Raw genomic sequence first — 22,662 nt, forward strand, 5'->3', positions numbered from 1 at the left:
GCTGACGTTCAGTAGCTCTGGACAGACAGATGTTGAGCTGATGTTCAGTAACTCTGGACACTCAGATGATGAGCTGATGTTCAGAAACTCTGGACAGACAGATGTTGAGCTGATGTTCAGTAACTCTGGACAGACAGATGTTGAGCTGATGTTCAGTAACTCTGGACACACAGATGTTGAGCTGATGTTCAGTAACTCTGGACACACAGATGTTGAGCTGATGTTCAGTAACTCTGGACAGACAGATGTTGAGCTGATGTTCAGTAACTCTGGACAGACAGATGTTGAGCTGATGTTCAGTAACTCTGGACACTCAGATGTTGAGCTGATGTTCAGTAACTCTGGACAGACAGATGTTTAGCTGATGTTCAGTAGCTCTGGACACACAGATGTTGAGCTGATGTTCAGTAACTCTGGACAGACAGATGATGAGCTGATGTTCAGTAACTCTGGACAGACAGATGATGAGCTGATGTTCAGTAACTCTGGACAGACAGATGTTGAGCTGATGTTCAGTAGCTCTGGACACACAGATGTTGAGCTGATGTTCAGTAACTCTGGACACACAGATGTTGAGCTGATGTTCAGTAGCTCTGGACACACAGATGATGAGCTGATGTTCAGTAACTCTGGACACAGATGTTGAGCTGATGTTCAGTAGCTCTGGACAGACAGATGTTGAGCTGATGTTCAGTAGCTCTGGACAGACAGATGTTGAGCTGATGTTCAGTAACTGGACAGACAGATGTTGAGCTGATGTTCAGTAGCTCTGGACAGACAGACAGATGTTGATGTTCAGTAACTCTGGACAGACAGATGTTGAGTTCATGTTCAGTAACTGGACAGACAGATGTTGACCTGATGTTCAGTAACTCTAGACACACAGATGTTGAGCTGATGTTAAGTAGCTCTGGACACACAGATGTTGAGCTGATGTTCAGTAGCTCTGGACACACAGATGTTGATCTGATGTTCAGTAACTCTGGACAGACAGATGTTGAGCTGATGTTCAGTAACGCTGGACACACAGATGATGAGCTGATGTTCAGTAACTCTGGACACACAGAGCTGATGTTCAGTAACTCTGGACACACAGATGTTGAGCTGATGTTCAGTAACTCTGGACAGACAGATGTTGAGCTGATGTTCAGTAGCTCTGGGCAGACAGATGTTGATGTTCAGTAACTCTGGACAGACAGATGTTGAGCTGATGTTCAGTAGCTCTGGACAGACAGATGTTGATGTTCAGTAACTCTGGACACACAGATGTTGATGTTCAGTAACTCTGGACACACAGATGTTGAGCTGATGTTCAGTAACTGGACAGACAGATGTTGAGCTGATGTTCAGTAACTCTGGACAGACAGATGTTGAGCTGATGTTCAGTAACTCTGGACACACAGATGTTGAGCTGATGTTCAGTAACTCTGGACAGACAGATGATGAGCTGATGTTCAGTAACTCTGGACAGACAGATGATGAGCTGATGTTCAGTAACTCTGGACACACAGATGATGAGCTGATGTTCAGTAACTCTGGACACACAGATGTTGAGCTGATGTTCAGTAACTCTGGACAGACAGATGATGAGCTGATGTTCAGTAACTCTGGACACACAGATGATGAGCTGATGTTCAGTAACTCTGGACACACAGATGATGAGCTGATGTTCAGTAACTCTGGACACACAGATGTTGAGCTGATGTTCAGTAACTCTGGACAGACAGATGATGAGCTGATGTTCAGTAACTCTGGACAGACAGTTGATGAGCTGATGTTCAGTAACTCTGGACACACAGATGATGAGCTGATGTTCAGTAACTCTGGACACACAGATGTTGAGCTGATGTTCAGTAACTCTGGACAGACAGATGATGAGCTGATGTTCAGTAACTCTGGACACACAGATGATGAGCTGATGTTCAGTAACTCTGGACACACAGATGATGAGCTGATGTTCAGTAACTCTGGACACACAGATGTTGAGCTGATGTTCAGTAACTCTAGACAGACAGATGATGAGCTGATGTTCAGTAACTCTGGACAGACAGATGATGAGCTGATGTTCAGTAACTCTGGACACACAGATGATGAGCTGATGTTCAGTAACTCTGGACACACAGATGATGAGCTGATGTTCAGTAACTCTGGACACACAGATGTTGAGCTGATGTTCAGTAACTCTGGACAGACAGATGATGAGCTGATGTTCAGTAACTCTGGACAGACAGATGATGAGCTGATGTTCAGTAACTCTGGACAGACAGATGATGAGCTGATGTTCAGTAACTCTGGACAGACAGATGATGAGCTGATGTTCAGTAACTCTGGACACACAGATGATGAGCTGATGTTCAGTAACTCTGGACACACAGATGTTGAGCTGATGTTCAGTAACTCTGGACACACATATGTTGAGCTGATGTTCAGTAGCTCTGGATAGACACATGTTGAGCTGATGTTCAGTAACTCTGGACAGACAGATGATGAGCTGATGTTCAGTAACTCTGGACACACAGATGTTGAGCTGATGTTCAGTAACTCTGGATAGACAGATGTTGAGCTGATGTTCAGTAACTCTGGACAGACAGATGATGAGCTGATGTTCAGTAACTCTGGACACACAGATGATGAGCTGATGTTCAGTAACTCTGGACACACAGATGTTGAGCTGATGTTCAGTAACTCTGGACAGACAGATGATGAGCTGATGTTCAGTAACTCTGGACAGACAGATGATGAGCTGATGTTCAGTAACTCTGGACACACAGATGATGAGCTGATGTTCAGTAACTCTGGACACACAGATGTTGAGCTGATGTTCAGTAACTCTGGACAGACAGATGATGAGCTGATGTTCAGTAACTCTGGACACACAGATGTTGAGCTGATGTTCAGTAACTCTGGATAGACAGATGTTGAGCTGATGTTCAGTAACTCTGGACAGACAGATGTTGAGCTGATGTTCAGTAACTCTGGACACACAGATAATGAGATGATGTTCAGTAACTCTGGACACACAGATGTTGAGCTGATGTTCAGTAACTCTGGACACACAGATGTTGAGCTGATGTTCAGTAACTCTGGATAGACAGATGTTGAGCTGATGTTCAGTAACTCTGGACAGACAGATGTTGAGCTGATGTTCAGTAACTCTGGACACACAGATAATGAGCTGATGTTCAGTAACTCTGGACACACAGATGTTGAGCTGATGTTCAGTAACTCTGGACACAGATGTTGAGCTGATGTTCAGTAACTCTGGACACACAGATGTTGAGCTGATGTTCAGTAACGCTGGACACACAGATGTTGAGCTGATGTTCAGTATCGCTGGACAAACAGATGTTGAGCTGATGTTCAGTAACTCTGGACACACTGATGTTGAGCTGATGTTCAGTAACTCTGGACACACAGATGTTGAGCTGATGTTCAGTAACTCTGGACAGACAGATGTTGAGCTGATGTTCAGTAGCTCTGGGCAGACAGATGTTGATGTTCAGTGACTCTGGACAGACAGATGTTGAGCTGATGTTCAGTAGCTCTGGACAGACAGATGTTGATGTTCAGTAACTCTGGACACACAGATGTTGATGTTCAGTAACTCTGGACACACAGATGTTGAGCTGATGTTCAGTAACTGGACAGACAGATGTTGAGCTGATGTTCAGTAACTCTGGACAGACAGATGTTGAGCTGATGTTCAGTAACTGGACAGACAGATGATGAGCTGATGTTCAGTAACTCTGGACACACAGATGTTGAGCTGATGTTCAGTAACTCTGGACACACAGATGTTGAGCTGATGTTCAGTAACTCTGGACACACAGATGTTGAGCTGATGTTCAGTAACGCTGGACACACAGATGTTGAGCTGATGTTCAGTAACGCTGGACAAACAGATGTTGAGCTGATGTTCAGTAACTCTGGACACACTGATGTTGAGCTGATGTTCAGTAACTCTGGACAGACAGATGTTGAGCTGATGTTCAGTAGCTCTGGGCAGACAGATGTTGATGTTCAGTTACTCTGGACAGACAGATGTTGAGCTGATGTTCAGTAGCTCTGGACACACAGATGTTGATGTTCAGTAACTCTGGACACACAGATGTTGATGTTCAGTAACTCTGGACACACAGATGTTGAGCTGATGTTCAGTAACTGGACAGACAGATGTTGAGCTGATGTTCAGTAACTCTGGACAGACAGATGTTGAGCTGATGTTCAGTAACTCTGGACAGACAGATGATGAGCTGATGTTCAGTAACGCTGGACACACAGATGATGAGCTGATTTTCAGTAACTCTGGACAAACAGATGTTGAGCTGATGTTCAGTAACTCTGGATAGACAGATGTTGAGCTGATGTTCAGAAACTCTGGACAGACAGATGTTGAGCTGATGTTCAGTAACGCTGGACACACAGATGTTGAGCTGATGTTCAGTAGCTCTGGACACACAGATGTTGAGCTGATGTTCAGTAACGCTGGACACACAGATGTTGAGCTGATGTTCAGTAACTCTGGACAGACAGATGTTGAGCTGATGTTCAGTAACTCTGGACAGACAGATGTTGAGCTGATGTTCAGTAACTCTGGACAGACAGATGTTGAGCTGATGTTCAGTAACTCTGGACACTCAGATGTTGAGCTGATGTTCAGTAACTCTGGACAGACAGATGATGAGCTGATGTTCAGTAACTCTGGACAAACAGATGTTGAGCTGATGTTCAGTAACTCTGGACAGACAGATGATGAGCTGATGTTCAGTAACTCTGGACAGACAGATGATGAGCTGATGTTCAGTAACTCTGGACACACAGATGTTGAGCTGATGTTCAGTAACTCTGGACAGACAGATGATGAGCTGATGTTCAGTAACTCTGGACAAACAGATGTTGAGCTGATGTTCAGTAACTCTGGACACTCAGATGTTGAGCTGATGTTCAGTAACTCTGGACAGACAGATGATGAGCTGATTTTCAGTAACTCTGGACAAACAGATGTTGAGCTGATGTTCAGTAACTCTGGACAGACAGATGTTGAGCTGATGTTCAGTAACTCTGGACAGACAGATGTTGAGCTGATGTTCAGTAACTCTGGACAGACAGATGTTGAGCTGATGTTCAGTAACTCTGGATAGACAGATGTTGAGCTGATGTTCAGAAACTCTGGACAGACAGATGTTGAGCTGATGTTCAGTAACGCTGGACACACAGATGTTGAGCTGATGTTCAGTAGCTCTGGACACACAGATGTTGAGCTGATGTTCAGTAACGCTGGACACACAGATGATGAGCTGATTTTCAGTAACTCTGGACAAACAGATGTTGAGCTGATGTTCAGTAACTCTGGACAGACAGATGTTGAGCTGATGTTCAGTAACTCTGGACAGACAGATGTTGAGCTGATGTTCAGTAACTCTGGACAGACAGATGTTGAGCTGATGTTCAGTAACTCTGGACAGACAGATGTTGAGCTGATGTTCAGTAACTCTGGACAGACAGATGTTGAGCTGATGTTCAGTAACTCTGGACACACAGATGTTGAGCTGATGTTCAGTAACTCTGGACACACAGATGATGAGCTGATGTTCAGTAACTCTGGACACACAGATGTTGAGCTGATGTTCAGTAACTCTGGACACACAGATGTTGAGCTGATGTTCAGTAACTCGACACACAGATGTTGAGCTGATGTTCAGTAACGCTGGACACACAGATGTTGAGCTGATGTTCAGTAATGCTGGACAAACAGATGTTGAGCTGATGTTCAGTAACTCTGGACAGACAGATGTTGAGCTGATGTTCAGTAGCTCTGGACACACAGATGTTGAGCTGATGTTCAGTAACTCTGAACAGACAGATGTTGAGCTGATGTTCAGTAACTCTGGACAGACAGATGTTGAGCTGATGTTCAGTAGCTCTGGACAGACAGATGTTGAGCTGATGTTCAGTAGCTCTGGACAGACAGATGTTGAGCTGGTGTTCAGTAACTCTGGACAGACAGATGATGAGCTGATGTTCAGTAACTCTGGACACACATATGTTGAGCTGATGTTCAGTAACTCTGGATAGACAGATGTTGAGCTGATGTTCAGAAACTCTGGACAGACAGATGTTGAGCTGATGTTCAGTAACGCTGGACACACAGATGTTGAGCTGATGTTCAGTAGCTCTGGACACACAGATGTTGAGCTGATGTTCAGTAACGCTGGACACACAGATGATGAGCTGATTTTCAGTAACTCTGGACAAACAGATGTTGAGCTGATGTTCAGTAACTCTGGACAGACAGATGTTGAGCTGATGTTCAGTAACTCTGGACAGACAGATGTTGAGCTGATGTTCAGTAACTCTGGACAGACAGATGTTGAGCTGATGTTCAGTAACTCTGGACAGACAGATGTTGAGCTGATGTTCAGTAACTCTGGACAGACAGATGTTGAGCTGATGTTCAGTAACTCTGGACACACAGATGTTGAGCTGATGTTCAGTAACTCTGGACACACAGATGATGAGCTGATGTTCAGTAACTCTGGACACACAGATGTTGAGCTGATGTTCAGTAACTCTGGACACACAGATGTTGAGCTGATGTTCAGTAACTCGACACACAGATGTTGAGCTGATGTTCAGTAACGCTGGACACACAGATGTTGAGCTGATGTTCAGTAACGCTGGACAAACAGATGTTGAGCTGATGTTCAGTAACTCTGGACAGACAGATGTTGAGCTGATGTTCAGTAACTCTGGACAGACAGATGTTGAGCTGATGTTCAGTAGCTCTGGACAGACAGATGTTGAGCTGATGTTCAGTAGCTCTGGACAGACAGATGTTGAGCTGATGTTCAGTAGCTCTGGACACACAGATGTTGAGCTGACGTTCAGTAGCTCTGGACACAGATGTTGAGCTGATGTTCAGTAACTCTGGACAGACAGATGGTGAAAAATGGTGAAAGTTCAGTATCAAGATGTGAAGAAATTGCTAAACGATTTTACATTCCAATATTTTCTCAATAACGGTAAGTTAATGTGCTAATTAAGACAGTCATATTATGTTTTAAGGCATAAGCTTTTACATTAAGACATCTGCAGGGTTTGTTTCAGTGTTGCCAGATTGGAAATGTCCAAGTATCGTACCAGAAGCTCAAAATTATCGTATTTGGAAGGAAATGATCGTACACGAGTCAAGAAATCTCCAACGGGGGGGGGTGGGGGGGGCTGGTGTTCTGATTCGGTTCGGGAGTATAGATAAAAACCCGCCCGCACTTACAATTCATTGGTTGGGTCTTGCGCTTCGTGAGGCACACTAGCACACACACGCAAGGTCTCTCGCTCCCTCTCTCTACTCTCTCTACACGTTCTTCCCCCGGTAGACGTAGAATCCACAGCTAGATCAATGAGAAAGCCCTATTACAACGACCATCATTTGAAGTGTCACACAGTTCTGAAATTATCGTACATTATAGGATTTTTTCCATTATTGATCGTACATCGTACAGAGGTCAAACTTATCGTACAAATACGATAATTATCGTACATCTGGCAACACTGGTTTGTTTCCAGGTTTCAAAGCTTTGCTATTTGCACTTAGTGAAATGTCTATATTCATACTATTGTTAAAATTACTTTTCAATTAAAACACAAATTTGGGTTTGCAAGACTTGCTGCTCTTCAAGTCTGACAGTCAGCAATATGGAAGAGGACATTTTCCACAAATTAATGGCAGTCCACACATTTATGCTTAAAGGGGTGGTATAATGCCCTTTTTTACAAGATGTAAAATAAATGTATGATGTCCACAGAGTGTGTATGTGAAGTTTTAGCTGAAAATACCCCACAGATATTTTTATATAGTGTTAGGACCCTGAGATATTTTGTGTTTGTATCAATTGTCCTTGTGTGTGGGTGTGTCTCGCTCTCTCTCTGTGTGTAGACAAGTTTGTGTTTCAGATGGGCGTTACCTTTGTTAACCTGTGGAAGACTGTGATTGGACCTGCTATGCACCTGACCTGGATATAAGGACTGCCCCTGACACACAATGGTTGCCTTTGAGCCTCGCTGACTTTGTGCTTTATGCCTTTGTGCTTCGCGTTCGTACCATTTGATTGTGCTTCTCTTCAGCTTTGTTCGTTTCGCCATTATTCAATTGAGTAAGAGTGTCGTGCCAGAGAGTTAGTGTTTAGTGAAACTGTGAGTGTTTGTTAAATGTAATCCTACTTCTGGTTTTCTCCTATATCTGACTACTGCCTGACTGACTACGCCTTGGATTCCGATTCTAACTTGTCAACCTGATACTTTTTAAAATAAGTGTGTAAGCATTCTTGTATATAAATTGTTACCAGATTAAGGGATGTAGGGGGTTTGACGCCAATTTATTTGTATTTATTTTTCACTTTGTTTATGGGTAAGGGAGATATAAGTTAAACTGTATTTTCATTTTTCTTTCTTTTGTTTAAGGTCATTTAGGTTCTAAAAAAAAGATTGTTTTGTTTGTTATATTGGCCTTGTCTGCCCCTGACGCTAACCCTTCATGGTCAATAAAATTCATATTACTCGACATCTCTCTGGTAGTGTGACTCTCTTCCTTTTTCTGTTGCGGCTGACCCCTAGCGGTCGTAACAATAGCATGTTAAAGTTTAGTAGCTGTGTTAACATTAAGTGACATAGCATCAGGCCTGGCTCTACTTCCTGGCTAGACCACCGCCTCTGTACAGTGGATGCCAGGGGGTTTCAGAAAACACTGAAGCTTCCCCGGGCGCCGCCATTGGTTAGCAGACCATCACCTGCTGTTAGCATTCCATTGATTCCCATTCATTTTGGCATCACTTTGACAGCCAATAACTTTACATCTGAGGCGTTTAAAGACTTCATTTGTCCATTATTTATTTCTAAAGAAACATGAAAATGTATAAAAGGCTACCGCCTCTGTAAAGTGGATGCCCATGACTCCATCGAGATGATGAAGATTGATCATGATCTGGCTACTACAGATCATATACCCTTTCTCATGGTGTTGAACACAGGCAATTTAGCGGTGTTGTTGCCTGTGGATAATGGCATTGATGGAGGGAAAATAAATTGGTAAAAATTTTATATGAAAGATGTCTAAATATGTCTATCATTCTGACGCTTTGCTGGGTAATATTAAGGTCCCAAAAGATGCCTTATTATGTCGGGATATAAACTGTAAGAATGCACAACACTGTAAGTATTTATGTTCCCTGTATGAAGCTATTGTGGAGTCTCTCGGTATTTTGAGTAGGCCTCTATAAACCTAGGACAAAAGTGTGCAATGCTAAGCCAGGTTGGAAGGATCATGTAGAAGAGCTCCATGCAGAGGCCCGAAATGCTTTTAGAAAATGGTCTGAGTCAGGCAAAAGCAGGCATGGCCCCTTGTTTGAAAATAAGAAATGCACTAATGCTAGATTTAAATATGCACTTCACTATATTAAAAGAAATGAAAACACTATGAGGTCAGATTCACTGGCATGGAAGCTGCGTATATAATGATAATGACTTCTGCAAAGAAATAAAAACGGGGGAAAAAACATTTTTTTCTGGAAAAAAATAAAAACTTTTTAATATTTTAAAAAGAAATAAAAACTATTAATAATTGCAAAACATCTCTTCCATCTAATATAGATGGTGTGAGTGGTCCTGATGAAATCTCACAGTTATGGCGGAAACATTATTAATGGCGGAAACTGTTAAACTGTGTAAAAAGTAATCTGTTTGTAGTGAATAATGTAGAGTATAATGACGATGTTGTTACCACTTCTGCTGAAGTCCATGAAGCAATATTGAAGTTAAGAGATAATAAGGCCTGTGGCCTGGATAATATTACAGCTGAACATAACTGCCAGTAAGAAACTGTGTCCTCTGGTGGCTATGTTATGTACCTGATTCTGTGCTCTCTGTTGTGCTAGTACCAGTTATTAAAGATAAAGTGGGGAAGCTGAACAGCTCAGATAATTACAGGCCAACAGTTCTAGCCAGTGTTATGTCCAAAGTGCTGGAGACAGTAAAACCAATTTGGTTTTAAACGAAAGCAAGGCAATGATTTATGTATTTTTGCACTAAAGGAAATTTTAGATAATTATAATAGGCAAAATTCCACAATGTTCTTGTGCTTCATTGATGCTTCTAAAGCATTCGATCATGTTAATCATGAGAAATTATTTAAAAATTATAACATTTTCTAAATGTGGGGTCCCTGTTTTTTATTAGAATCTTGGTTTATTGGTACTCGCATCAGACAGTGAGAGTGAGATGGGGAATGTAACATCTGCTCCCTTCCATGTGACCAATGGTGTTCACCAGGGCGGAATTTTGTCTCCTTTTCTTTTTAATATGTATATGAATGATTTGTCTGTGATTTTAAATGCATGTGGCTGTACAGGCTGTAGGGTTGGTGACTCACTAATCAATCCCCTATGTACGCTGATGATTTAGTCATTTTTAGCCCATATAGTGCTGGTCCACAACAGCTTCTGATAATATGCACACAGTATGGTGCTGATTTTGATATAAAATACAATGCAAAAAAGAGTAAGATCATGATTATCAGAAGTAGAGAAGATAGACAGTCAAACTTCCCTGACTTCTATCTGTCTGGCACTGCACTTGGGGTGTGCAGAGAGATTACATATTTGGGCCATATTATTGCAAATGACCTGTCTGATGATAAGGATATCTATAGGCAGCGTCGGAAGCTGTATGCTCAAGCAAGCATGCTGTGTCATAAGTTAAGCATGTGCTCTGTACCTGTGAAGATCTCACTCTTTAGAGCGTATTGTACACCTTTGTATACTGCCTACCTGTGGAGTCGTTATAAGCAAGGCAGCGTTAGAAAAGTCATAGTGTCTTATAATGACAGCATGAGAGCTCCAAGAAGCTCAAGTGCAAGCCATATGTTTGTCAGTGTCAGACCTGCTCTGCAGTTTTACGTAACCTGATGTATAGATTTATGTGTAGGGTATCTGAGTCAGAAAATGATTTAATCGCTGTTTTGGCTAACCCTGTACCCTGTCAGATTTTCTTCCAGACTGTGGAACCATTGGCGAACATGTTAGACACTGAACATTGTGGAAGGTTTTGTATTTTTATGTCTTACTCTCTGTTTTATTGTGTTATGGATCCCCCTGGGTCTGAAATAAAGTTTATTCCATCTGTTGAACATGGCACATCACTATGGGTATTGCCCAGCAAACACAGAACGTTGGCACAACGTAGCCAAACTTCTAACATTTTATCAACATGACCAAAAGGTTGCTATAAATACGTTGTGCGGTGAAGGTTGTTACAGCGTTGTCACAATGTTGACATTAAACCACCGTTTAGGGCCATGGCTTAAGGTTGTGCCAACGGCGTCTTGACAACCACTGGACTACATATGTACTCGTCACTGACCTGAAGCGTGAAAATCAGTCTTTTAAATTTCAACCACCCGTTGGGCTCATTGTGTTCTCATTCATCATCGAGCAAGGATACATGAGTATTGCGTTTTATTTACCTCAGCTAAATAAGATACGTAATTATTCAAACACAACCTACAACTTTTTAACCCTCTGATGGTCTTTATTTATGTCTACACTCGAGACATAAATCTCTAGAGACCCCAGACAATAACATTTAATTTTGTAACAAGATAATTTTTTTTTTTTACAAATGTAATTTTATTCTGTTTGTTAATGTTTTTACTCAACATTTGTGCAGTTTTTGGAGAATTTATGAAATTTTTTCAATTTCTATAAATAAATAAATAAATAAATAAATATTTAAATAGCCTTTTTACAAAAAAACAGCATTTGATGTAAAATTCACTTTATAAAAGACCCAGATTTCTAACTTTCATTCATGGGGATAACATGGATAATTTTAAATGGTTTAATGTAACAGGTTTAATGTAACATTTTTGCCCATTTTTTGGAAAATGCAGTTTTAAAATAAAAAATAATAATTTTAACCACTAGATGGCTATAGAGCTCCAGTATATGCTATTAGACTACCTGAAAGATATATTTTCACAAGTTGGATTCAGTTGGATTCATATCTAAATATTATAAAATCACAGTTATAACAAAAATAAAATATTTTTGTCAAAGTTTAGCATTTTTTTGTACCAACCCCCCCCCCCCCCCCCAGTTTTTCAATAATGTTACATTATGATTAGAATCAAACCTGAACAAAATGTTACAAAGAGAAATGTTGGAGTCTTAAGATTTTATCATTTATTTCAATCATTTATTTTTAATCTAATTCTAGATTCTAGACACACACAATTGTGTGTGTGTGTGTGTGTGTGTGTGTGTGTGTCTGAGAGATAAAGAGAGGGAGAGTGTGTGAGTACACATTGTCGATGTGCCAGGGTCACCACACCACGTTGTATATTTGTAGTGGTTCTGCATTTTGGATGATTTTATTTGACAAATTATAGCCTTACAAATGTTCCTGTGTGTGTATGCGTGTGTGTGTGTGTGTGTGTGTGTGTGTGTTTACATTTTCAATGTGTCAGTGTCACCAATTTATTTTTGTAGTGGTTCTGCATTTTGGATGATTTTATTTGACAAATTATAGCCTTACAAATGTTCCTGTGTGTGTGTGTGTGTGTGTGCGTGTGTGTGTGTGTGTGTGTGTGTGTGTGTGAGAGAGAGAGAGAGTGTGTGAGTACACATTGTCGGTGTCAGTGTCACCACTTTATAATTGTGTTGGTTCTGCATTTTGGATGATTTTATTTGACAAATTATAGCATTACAAATGTGTGTGTGTGTGTGTGTGTGTGTGTGTGTGTGTGTGTGTGTGTGTGTGTGTGCGTGTGTGTGTGTGTGTGTGTGTGCACATTTTCAATGTTTCAGTGTCACCAATTTATTTTTGTGGTGGTACTGCATTTTGGATGATTTTATTTTACAAATGATAATAGAGCAGTTTTTATAGTCTCAAAAATGTATTCCTCTATATGTGTGTGTGTGTGTGTGTGTGTGTGTGTGTGTGTGTGTGTGTGTGTGTGTGTGTGTGTGTGTGTGTGTGTACACGCGTGTTGTGAGCAATATAATTTAGCATTGTGGATGTTTTTTGCATTGGTGGAAGTGTGCCACTTTATTTGTGCCATTTCTGTTGATGTGTTCTGCGTTGTTTCTGATTTTGATGATTAATTTTGTCTATTTTGATTGCGGGGTCTCCAGAGACTCCGAAGACCACGAGTGTCACAAATTTTGTCACGCTAACATAAAAACAGATATCATTCCAATTTATTTATTTTTTTTGTAGATCTAGAAAGTGTTGAGAGCCGTAGAAGTTTTCATACCATTTGGACAAAGGGAACATTTTTTTTTAATTTGAGCAAAAGTCATTTGGGGTCAGAAAAGACCCCGTAAACCATCAGAGGGTAATGTGACTAATGTAGCCTCGCTTGCACTGTTTAGTTTTCATTTCATTTGTTTGCTATTTAGTCTCATTCGTTTCTTTGCTCCTCTGTATTTGTGGATGTTTCCCCTTACTGTGATTTCGTTTACCGAACTTTATTCATTAAATGTTCTGATCTTTGCTTTTTATGTTTTATTTATTATAATTAAAATCAATTTGTTTATGGATTTATTTAGTTTTTTTCTTTTTTCACAAATGTATGACTTTTGGAAGTGCAATTTGATTACCATATATGCAGTTAGTTTTAATAAAGTTGAATTAACGTAACCTTCTGTAATTTTTACTCTTCAAAGTGTACACTTGCAGGTGTTGATTATAATTGACCTAATTTACTGATAGCCCCATTAAGTAATAATAAGGATAAACAATATTTTTTTAAAAAACTATATAATTATCTAACATCTGACTAATTAAAAATTAACCTCAAAAGCAAAACATAAAATGCTAAATGGGGGATATCTATAGACCTATCTAGCATAATTTTTTTTTTGTCAGAACGTCGTCTCTCAGTTGCTGAATGTCGCGCAACAACGTTGCTACAGCCCTGTCGCGTCCTACAATTCTACGTTGTTACAATGTTGCCTGCACGTAGACAGCGACGTTGCCACAGCAGAAATGCAACGTGCCACAGACGTTGCCACAACGTAAATGTGTTTGCTGGGTGGCACATCCGGTCTTCATTGGCATGTTCCAGTGGATAGTGGCATGTGTCACTGACATTATCACGACACCTGAGAGTAGTGACTGACAGATTAATCAAGCACCTATACTGATGTAATTGTGACACAAAATCCTAAATAAATAGCCTAATTTTGTGATAATTTAAATATCAATCAAACGCATTTAAAGTCAGTAATATTTTTTCAAACTTGTTATTTATCTGTACCCAGCCAGCACATGACCAACCTTCAACTTTGAAATATGGTTGAAATAATGTCAGTTGTTGTTTCAACGTTGAAACAACGTTGATATAATGTTTAATGCTAAATGGTTGAAAAAGGTTTTTATTCATACACTGTCATGTCATTTGACCAATTAATTAAATAATACAGACTTTAAATGAAACTTAATACACTGTGCACATTTCGCTATGTTAACTCACTGAAACTATTGTTATTGGTTGTTTCACCGTTTTACTTTGAGCATGATTGGTTAATCTGTCTGTCTTTCAGGAAACTGTCCAATGACAATGTGTGCGCCTATTTTAAAGGTGGGGTATGTAATTCTCTTTTTTTGGCCATTTTTTCAAAATCACTTAAAATCCTATTCCTAACCCACTTACAGCCACTGAGTTAGAAGCACTGAAATAAAAATTAAGCAATTTAATCATCTATGGAACGGGCAGGACTCGAAAAACTCCAGCCAATCATTTCCAAGACCACCTAGAATCATTGGACAGTAAGTGCGTCAATCAAACGGTTGTACCCCCCCCCCCCCTATTTTTTGATGTAAGTACATAGTACTTAACGCCACTTAATATAAAGTGGGACCGAAAAGAATTTTCAGTCCTTAACAGTCAACGTTTAAGGACATGGGTAACGGTCTGCAACCTCATAAATAAGTTACCTCTGTGTGTGTTTTTGTACTGCTTCACCATTAGCGTAGCGCACTAGCGATATTAGCATGTATTTCAATGTAGTACTATCTGACATTGCTGTGTGTTGTTGTGTTTAACGTTGTCAGCTGGTTTAAAACTCAAATGCATGAGAGGTAAAAAAAGCGTGGGAATGAGTAAAGTGATAAAAGTGCCATTTATTTGTAGAAGTATGTTTACATAACCTCTTCAAACAATGATAACTGCCAATGAAAATATATTTGTTTAAATTTTGTTTTAGATCAGGCATTGGAATAAGATTTTTGTCGGGGGAGAGCACCCAACAGAGACAAATCCACCAACTACAGTAAGTGGTTTTTTTGTTTGTTTGTTTTTTTTAGTCAATTTTACCCACTGTTTCGAAAACCTACAATGGGATTAATATATAGTATTAAGTATGATTTTCATCTTCAAAGTAAGACATTTACTGATAGAAAGTCTGAGTAACTTTTTGTCCTTTTGTCTTTCTTCAGCTGAAGTGGCGCACTGAAAGGGGATTCATGTCACCTTCATCAGTCCTTTCTTTAATTCAGTGGAAAACATTAAGGGAAAGACCCTCAGACGTGTCATAACAGGATAAATGCGGCTGCAGGTAAAATTATATGATGGTTTGATTTTAGTGTACCAAATGGCTTGCTATGATACACATTTCTGATGGGATTGCCATGCTTTAAGTGTATGTTCACATTTTTAATCATGTAATAACTAACAGTCTCAAAGATGACATTACTCTGTTCATGTTGTGTGAATGTGTTATAATGGCAAACATTTGTACAATTTAAATCAATTTTAAGATTGTTTAAAGGAATGGTTAAATTAAAATAAAAAATACTGCTTTTTAAGGACTTTTCATTGAATCATTTCTTCTTTAACCCCTTCAGATTCTCCAAGGATCCAGCTGATTACTGGCAATTTGGTGGAGGATTTTTCTTTAGCTGCTACATTGCACTATCACTTCTGGTACGGATTCATTGACCTTTTGTGTTATTTTTTGATTTTTACTTAATTTAATAAAAATTTACTTATTTAATTAGTACAGTGTATGGTTAGGATTCTGAATTAAAACAGTGTAATGTTTTTTCACAAATATTATCAGAAATATACGGAGCGCCCAGGGGTCAGGCAAAAATTGTTGAAACAATATAAACCTGCATTGAAAAATATAAGCCAAAGAGCAACAGACCACAACCCTCTCATCTCAATATCACAATTTGTTGATTTCTTCATCTGTTTTAACCCCCTGGGGTCGGCGATCACGCAGGTGTGATCAGGTCGCTTTTTAGCGCAATTTTCCACCGGACAAATTGCGATTGTTAACTCATGATTTCTGTTCTGTGCGTCTGTGCGCACCAATCTTGCACTTCTATCTACTCCTCAACCAGACCACCTAGAGACTTCGGGTTTCGGCATTATGTTAAGGAAGGTCTAATCTCGGGAACACACAAAAAAAATCCAGGAAAAGATTTACTATCTCTTAGTGTTGTGATCCCATGAGGTGAGAAAATTGCGCTAAAACACTCACCGAGTTTTTATTACTTGTTTTCTTATCAGTGAAAAAGAGACTCAAAATACTCTGTTGATTTTGATCTTACATATAAGTTTTATACATCATTCGATTCTGTTATGTACCAATGGGTACATAACAGAATGTACTGAGTTACATTCTGTTATGTATTACATTCTGTTATTCGCTGAGTTACAGTTAATTTCTGGACGCATTTTTAGAATGGACTTCACTGACAGAGAGAAGGCAGAACTCGCATCATGTTTATTTTTCTGTATCTGGCGAAAAGCACAACACTTTGTTTTTATTGTGAGTATACACAAAAAAAATAGACACTGGATCAAATGATGTATAACACTTATATGATAACACTTATATGTAAGATCAAAATCGACAGAGTATTTTGAGTCTCTTTTGCACTGATAAGAACAAAAATGAGCAGATCATGCCGGCGTGATTGCTTTCTTTCTTCAGTGGAAAAGAAATTAATTTTTTTGAGGAAAACATTTCAGGATTTTTCTCCACACAATGGACTTCAATGGCAACCAGAATGTTGAAGTTCAAATTAATGCAGTTTCAAAGGGCTTTGAAGTGATTCAAATGGCTCTGCACGATCTCAGCTGAGGAATAGGGTCTTATCTAGCAAAACGATTGGTCATTTTCTAAAAATAATCCTGGGAAATATACCTCAGAAGTGCGGTTTAGTTTCATTTCGTGGAGCAACGGATCCAGCTGAGGATTGTAGTAAGTTCTTTATTCTTAAGTTCTTTGTTCTAATCACGATATGAATCAGTGTCTGTAAACCACAAAAAGACTGTTTAAATATGAATCGCTTGTCTGTGTGTGATGAATGAACGGCACATTCATTCCGGCACATTCCGGCACATTCAATGCCGTTCATTCACTCTTGCACTTACATTTACATTAGTAAACATGTTATTTTTACATGAACACATCTACTAGATTAGCTTTTACCAAACTATATTGCTATACTGAGATGAGTAAAACAGACGAAATGTGAATGTTTAGACAAGATTTTGTTTATTAGTTTTGTATAGATTATAAAGGGTTTTTTTTTACTGTAAAAAAGACTACTGTCACATCAAATAAGCTTTTGTTCGCCAATTTCTGCTCATATGTTAAATATATAGTATGGGATGTTTTGTCAAAAATAAAGTAGGTATATTGAATTATCAACTAAGATGTTATTATAGTGTTTGTTCCAATATTCAAACTAATGAATCCTTAACTTAGAAATACATATGATAAAATGCATACTTTATAAAAAGAAAGATTACACTTGAAATATTGTTCAAATTGTAATTGTTGTTGATTTATATGTGAAAACTCTTTAATAGGATGGACAGTTGAAGGAACCCAACCTCGTTATTTGCTTCTTTTGCCAGTTGGCCTACTAAGTGTTCCTGCAACGGGAGTATTCTCTGGCTAGAGCGCAGAACAGCTGAGTTTGTATGGACAGAAGAGTGCATGCCTGAGCTTGTTTTTTGGATTAAGCTGCAATTGTGGAAAATAGAATAATAGAAACAAAATGTATTAAGCTTTTTACCCCTTATTATCAATCTAAATTAATCTCGTTTTTAATTTAACTTAATTTCGTTCTTTATTTAAATTTCGTTTTTTTCTTTATTCAAATTTCGTTTCTTCTTTATTTAAATTTCGTTTTTCTTTATTTAAATTTCGTTTTTTCTTTATTTAAATTTCGTTTTTTTCTTTATTTAAATTTCGTTTTTCTTTATTTAAATTTAGTTTTTCTTTATTTAAATCTACCCTTTACTGTGTCAGTAATTTGTTAGTCAGAAAAATATTAGACTACCTTATTAAAAGTATTGCTTAAGTTAACAGACCTGTGTGTGTGTGTGTGTGTGTGTGTTACATGCGAGTGTATTTACTTTGTGTTGTTCATGGGGAAGATGTGTTTAATATCACTAGTGCAGTGTCCGTTCTCGGAGCATGCATAAGCCCTGCCCGCGTGAGGTGCGCCGCTTCCCACTCGCGCTGTTCTGTAGTTTATTAAAAGTTTATTAATTCTGAACGTGTCGCGTCTCGCGTGTGCATCTATATTGCACCAAATGTGACACTGCACTCCCTTGTGAAGTCGATTGGATGAACGGTTCTCGAAATAATCAAAATGCAAACGGACAGACAGACACATAGCGAATACTGCCTTTATTAGAGAGAAGAATATGTTCAGCACCCTCTCTCCGAAGCTTCGAATATTCGAACCAGCCCTACTAATTTCTTCAAAATCAGACATTTTTTTAACTTTCTGTGGATGTGTTTGCTCGCCTTTCTGATATTATTGATTTTCTCAGAGAAGAGGCAAGCAAACTCACTGCACTCACTGCTGTCTGAGAGCATTTCACTGGGAATATGGCTTGGGGGGTTTGTTAGAATCTCTACAGTAACAAAGAGTGCATGTGTCATTTATGTTTCTGTTTATAATATTTGAGAAGAAAGTCTGTATAGCTTTGCCTAGTTCCACATTGAAAGCATGGAGGTTGTCTTTATAGATGTTATAATGGACTACAAGTTTTGTCTTTCGCCACATGTGCTCTGCTTTTCTGCATTGTCTTCTCATATTTTGCACTGCTGTTGAGTTTCTCCAAGGTGCTTTTTGTCTGCCACTCTTCTTCCTGACTTTCACAGGAGCAATACCATCTATTACACGCTGTACTTTTGAGTTAAAGGACTCAAGGAGAGAATCAACAGAGTCCACAGATATGCTTGGTGTTAAAGATATGGCCTCTAGTGTTCTCATTTAAGCATCTAGCTTCAGATGCTTACAGACACAGATCTAGATGCTTACAGACCCAGATCTAGCTTCAATAGTAGGAGAGATCAATATACAGCATCAAAGAAAATACAGAAATGATCAGACAGTGCTACATCCTTAATAACAATCAATGAAATGTTTAAACCCTTACTGATAAGTAAATCTAGAGTGTGCCCACAATTGTGTGTGGGTCCATTTACATGTTGAGTCAGATCAAAAGTATTTAAAACAGTTATGATTTTAAGTTATCTTTTGCTATATTGGTTTCTGCTTTATCTATGTGAATATTAAAATCCCCAGCAATAGCAAAACAGTCAAACTCTGAGGTAATTGTTGATAACATTCTGTAAAGTCCACAGCAAAGGCTGGAGAGTGTTGGAGGCCTGTAAATAATTAAGTAAAATGTGTGGAGCACCTTTTAACATAATACCCAGATATTCGAAAGACGGGTAATTTTCCCTAATTAACGGGTAATTAACGGCTTCTGCTCCTGTATTGAGAGATAACATGCAGCGCGTTTCGATCCTGGTTCCAGTGGCGTTAATGCATACACGGCTTTTCATGTCACAAAGTGTTTTGGGATTGTTTTGAATGAAATATTGAAGTTTATAATTAAGTGTTTTGGCAAACAATGCCGAGTGGCGCTACGCATTGTTCTAAAATTGGGTTTTATTCTGGCATGTTGAATTAGCGTTGGACAAATGCGGCGGCGCTTTCATTTGGATTTATTTGTCTCATAACAACTAAAAGAACTTTATATACTCCGCCATTTTTTGGTCATACAGATAAGAGTACATAAACTGAACAAAATTATAAACGCAACACTTTTGTTGTTGCCCCCATTTTACATGGGCTGAACTTAAAGATCTAAGACTTTTTCTATGTACACAAAAGGCCTATTTCTCTCAAATATTGTTCACAAATCTGTCTAAATATGTGTTAGTGAGCACTTCTCCTTTGCCGAGATAATCCATCCACCTCACAGGTGTGGCATATCAAGATGCTGATTAGACAGCATGATTATTGCACAGATGTGCCTTAGGCTGGCCACAATAAAAGGACACTCTAAAATGTGCAGTTTTACTGAATTTTTTTTTTTTAAAATATATATCTAAAAAAAAGGTTGTTGATTGTGGCCTGTGGAATGTTGGTCCACTCCTCTTCAATGGCTGTGCGAAGTTGCTGGATATTGACAGGACCTGGAACACGCTGTCGTATATGCCGAGCCCGAGTATGTAGAAAAATATCAGCATATTGAGTTTCAGCAAAAATCCAATATTGTGCATCTCTAGTGTTTAGTGATGTATAAAGAACAGAGGATGGAACTATTAGTCACAGTCTGGAAAAATCCTTCACTAAGACACAGTATATTTCACTCACCCTGTTGTGTGTGTATCACTGTTGTTTCTCAGAGGACACTGTTTAATGTCACACACAGAGACACTGAGGAGTTAATCTCATAAACCCTAAATCCAGCATAGAGGGGTTCAGTGAATGTGGTGTTGAGTGTGTGTAAGTGTGTGAGTGTGTGAGTGTCAGAGACGCTGTAGAAGGACAGAGTGCCGGCTGACACGTCCACATACACTCCTGCTCTCTTAGAGGATGAACAGATGACAGGAATATCAGTCCTGTTATTATTGTGACGGACAGAGAATCTGTTATCATAGCAGTTCAGACTCCAGGATTTATCATTGGATCCAAACACACAGTCTTCACTCCGTCCTTTCCTGCTGATTCCTTTATATGTCACTGATATTTGAACTCTTCCACTCCATTCAGCCTCCCAGTAACAGCGTCCAGTCAGACTCTCTCCACACAGAACCTGTTCATACACATCAAATCTCTCTAGATGATCAGGATACGACTGACGCTCTTCCACAAACATCACTGTCCTGTTCTCCTCAGACAGAATGAGAAGAGTGTTTGCTGTGTTTGGATCCAGTGTGAGATCACAGGCATCTGAACACAAGAAGAGAGAAACATTTCACTAAGTGAGACAAATCAACAACAAATCACTAAATGATTGTATGTGTAAACCTACATTTGTGTAATCCTGCTGTAATTCTGAACTCTCCACAACGATCCACACTATAAAACACAAATATGATTCATATTAATTTTCTAAAGGAAAGACAAGAAAGAAACACACACATAATCTGTTCTGTGACTAGGGTTGCCATCCTCCCTTTGAAAGCAAGAGTCTCTCCAGATTTAGGGCTGAATGGGGGAAAGGGAATCAATGGGTCTTTCAAGTAACTAATGATGAACTGCACACTTTGCACTTCATTTGCTCAGACTGTCTGATTTAAAGCACATCTATGCTTCTAAAGGTAAAGGCCTATTGTTTTTTTTATAGTATTTGGATAACATATTAGTATAATATTTCACACATTATCAGAGCTTGGCAAACAGATAATTATTATACTTTTTAGGGCTGCAACTAACGATTATTTTGATAATCGATTAATTGGTCGATTATTTTTACGATTAATCGATTAATTGGTTTATGTACTTATATTTAGTTTTGCCCATTTTTTCCCCTAGTAAATTATTAACAAAGGGTCTTTATCATTCAACATACTTTTTAGAGATTTTAACCATTTTGCATTGTCATATCCTCATCAAAAACATACCTGGAGTTGTGTTTTATTATGTGTTAGTAGGGGTGTAATGGTTCACAAAATTCACGGTTCGGTTCGATACGATACACTTGTGTCACGGTACGGTTCGGTACTTTTTCAATACAGGAAAAAGAAAGAAATGCCAGAGAAATTTACTTTACTTGAGCTATTCTGGAGCTATAATTGACTCTTCTTAGGAGCATATAAAACAAAACGGCTACTTGGAAAAAATGAAATGTAATATTGCAGTAGTTATAAACAAAGGTTTATTTTAGTTCAGATTAACATTTGAGGGCAGCAATGTTATTCATAATGTCAAAATAAAACCGACGTAATGTTACTTGAAGGCATTATGCCTACTATTCCTGCCAAACTTTCATGGTTGCATTAGTGTTACTACAGTAAATCCATGGTGAATGTTGCTGATCTGTGGAAACTGGATAGTTCATTCATGCCACAATGTTTCTTCCTGGTTTCCACGTCAGCGCTGTTTGATCCGTTAATAACGGAGAAATGTGAATGTTTCTCACTAGATCTCGCAGCAATGTTATTACTTCTGTGGCGAATTCAAATGCTTTCTTTACCGGATCTCTTATTAGCACTGTGTAGTAACAGTGTCGCTTGATCAAGATCGGCTCGCGCTGCTTTGGTCCAAACTGATAAACGGTCTGTCAACCACACAATAACGAGTAGCTCAGTTTCGTTCTGCTTGCATTATGTTTGC

The 22,662-nt window shown here is 39.0% G+C and overlaps 1 protein-coding gene across 1 annotated transcript in view; it reads right to left on the reverse strand.

Annotated features, from left to right (window-relative positions):
* LOC308704148 (NLR family CARD domain-containing protein 3-like) overlaps positions 1-22,662 on the reverse strand; it is a 1,230,758-nt gene that overhangs the window by 1,151,494 nt on the left and 56,602 nt on the right. The window contains exons 6-7 of the mRNA XM_081388260.1: positions 21,359-21,405; positions 20,526-21,276 (exon numbers count right to left, since the gene is read on the reverse strand). Of these exons, the coding sequence (XP_081244386.1) occupies positions 20,726-21,276; positions 21,359-21,405 (598 nt within the window). The 3' untranslated portion in view covers positions 20,526-20,725. The remainder of the gene's footprint in view (positions 1-20,525; positions 21,277-21,358; positions 21,406-22,662) is intronic.

The sequence above is a fragment of the Scardinius erythrophthalmus genome (genome assembly GCF_964197995.2).
Source record: "Scardinius erythrophthalmus genome assembly, chromosome: 16".
In the NCBI taxonomy this organism is placed as follows: Eukaryota; Metazoa; Chordata; class Actinopteri; order Cypriniformes; family Leuciscidae; genus Scardinius; species Scardinius erythrophthalmus.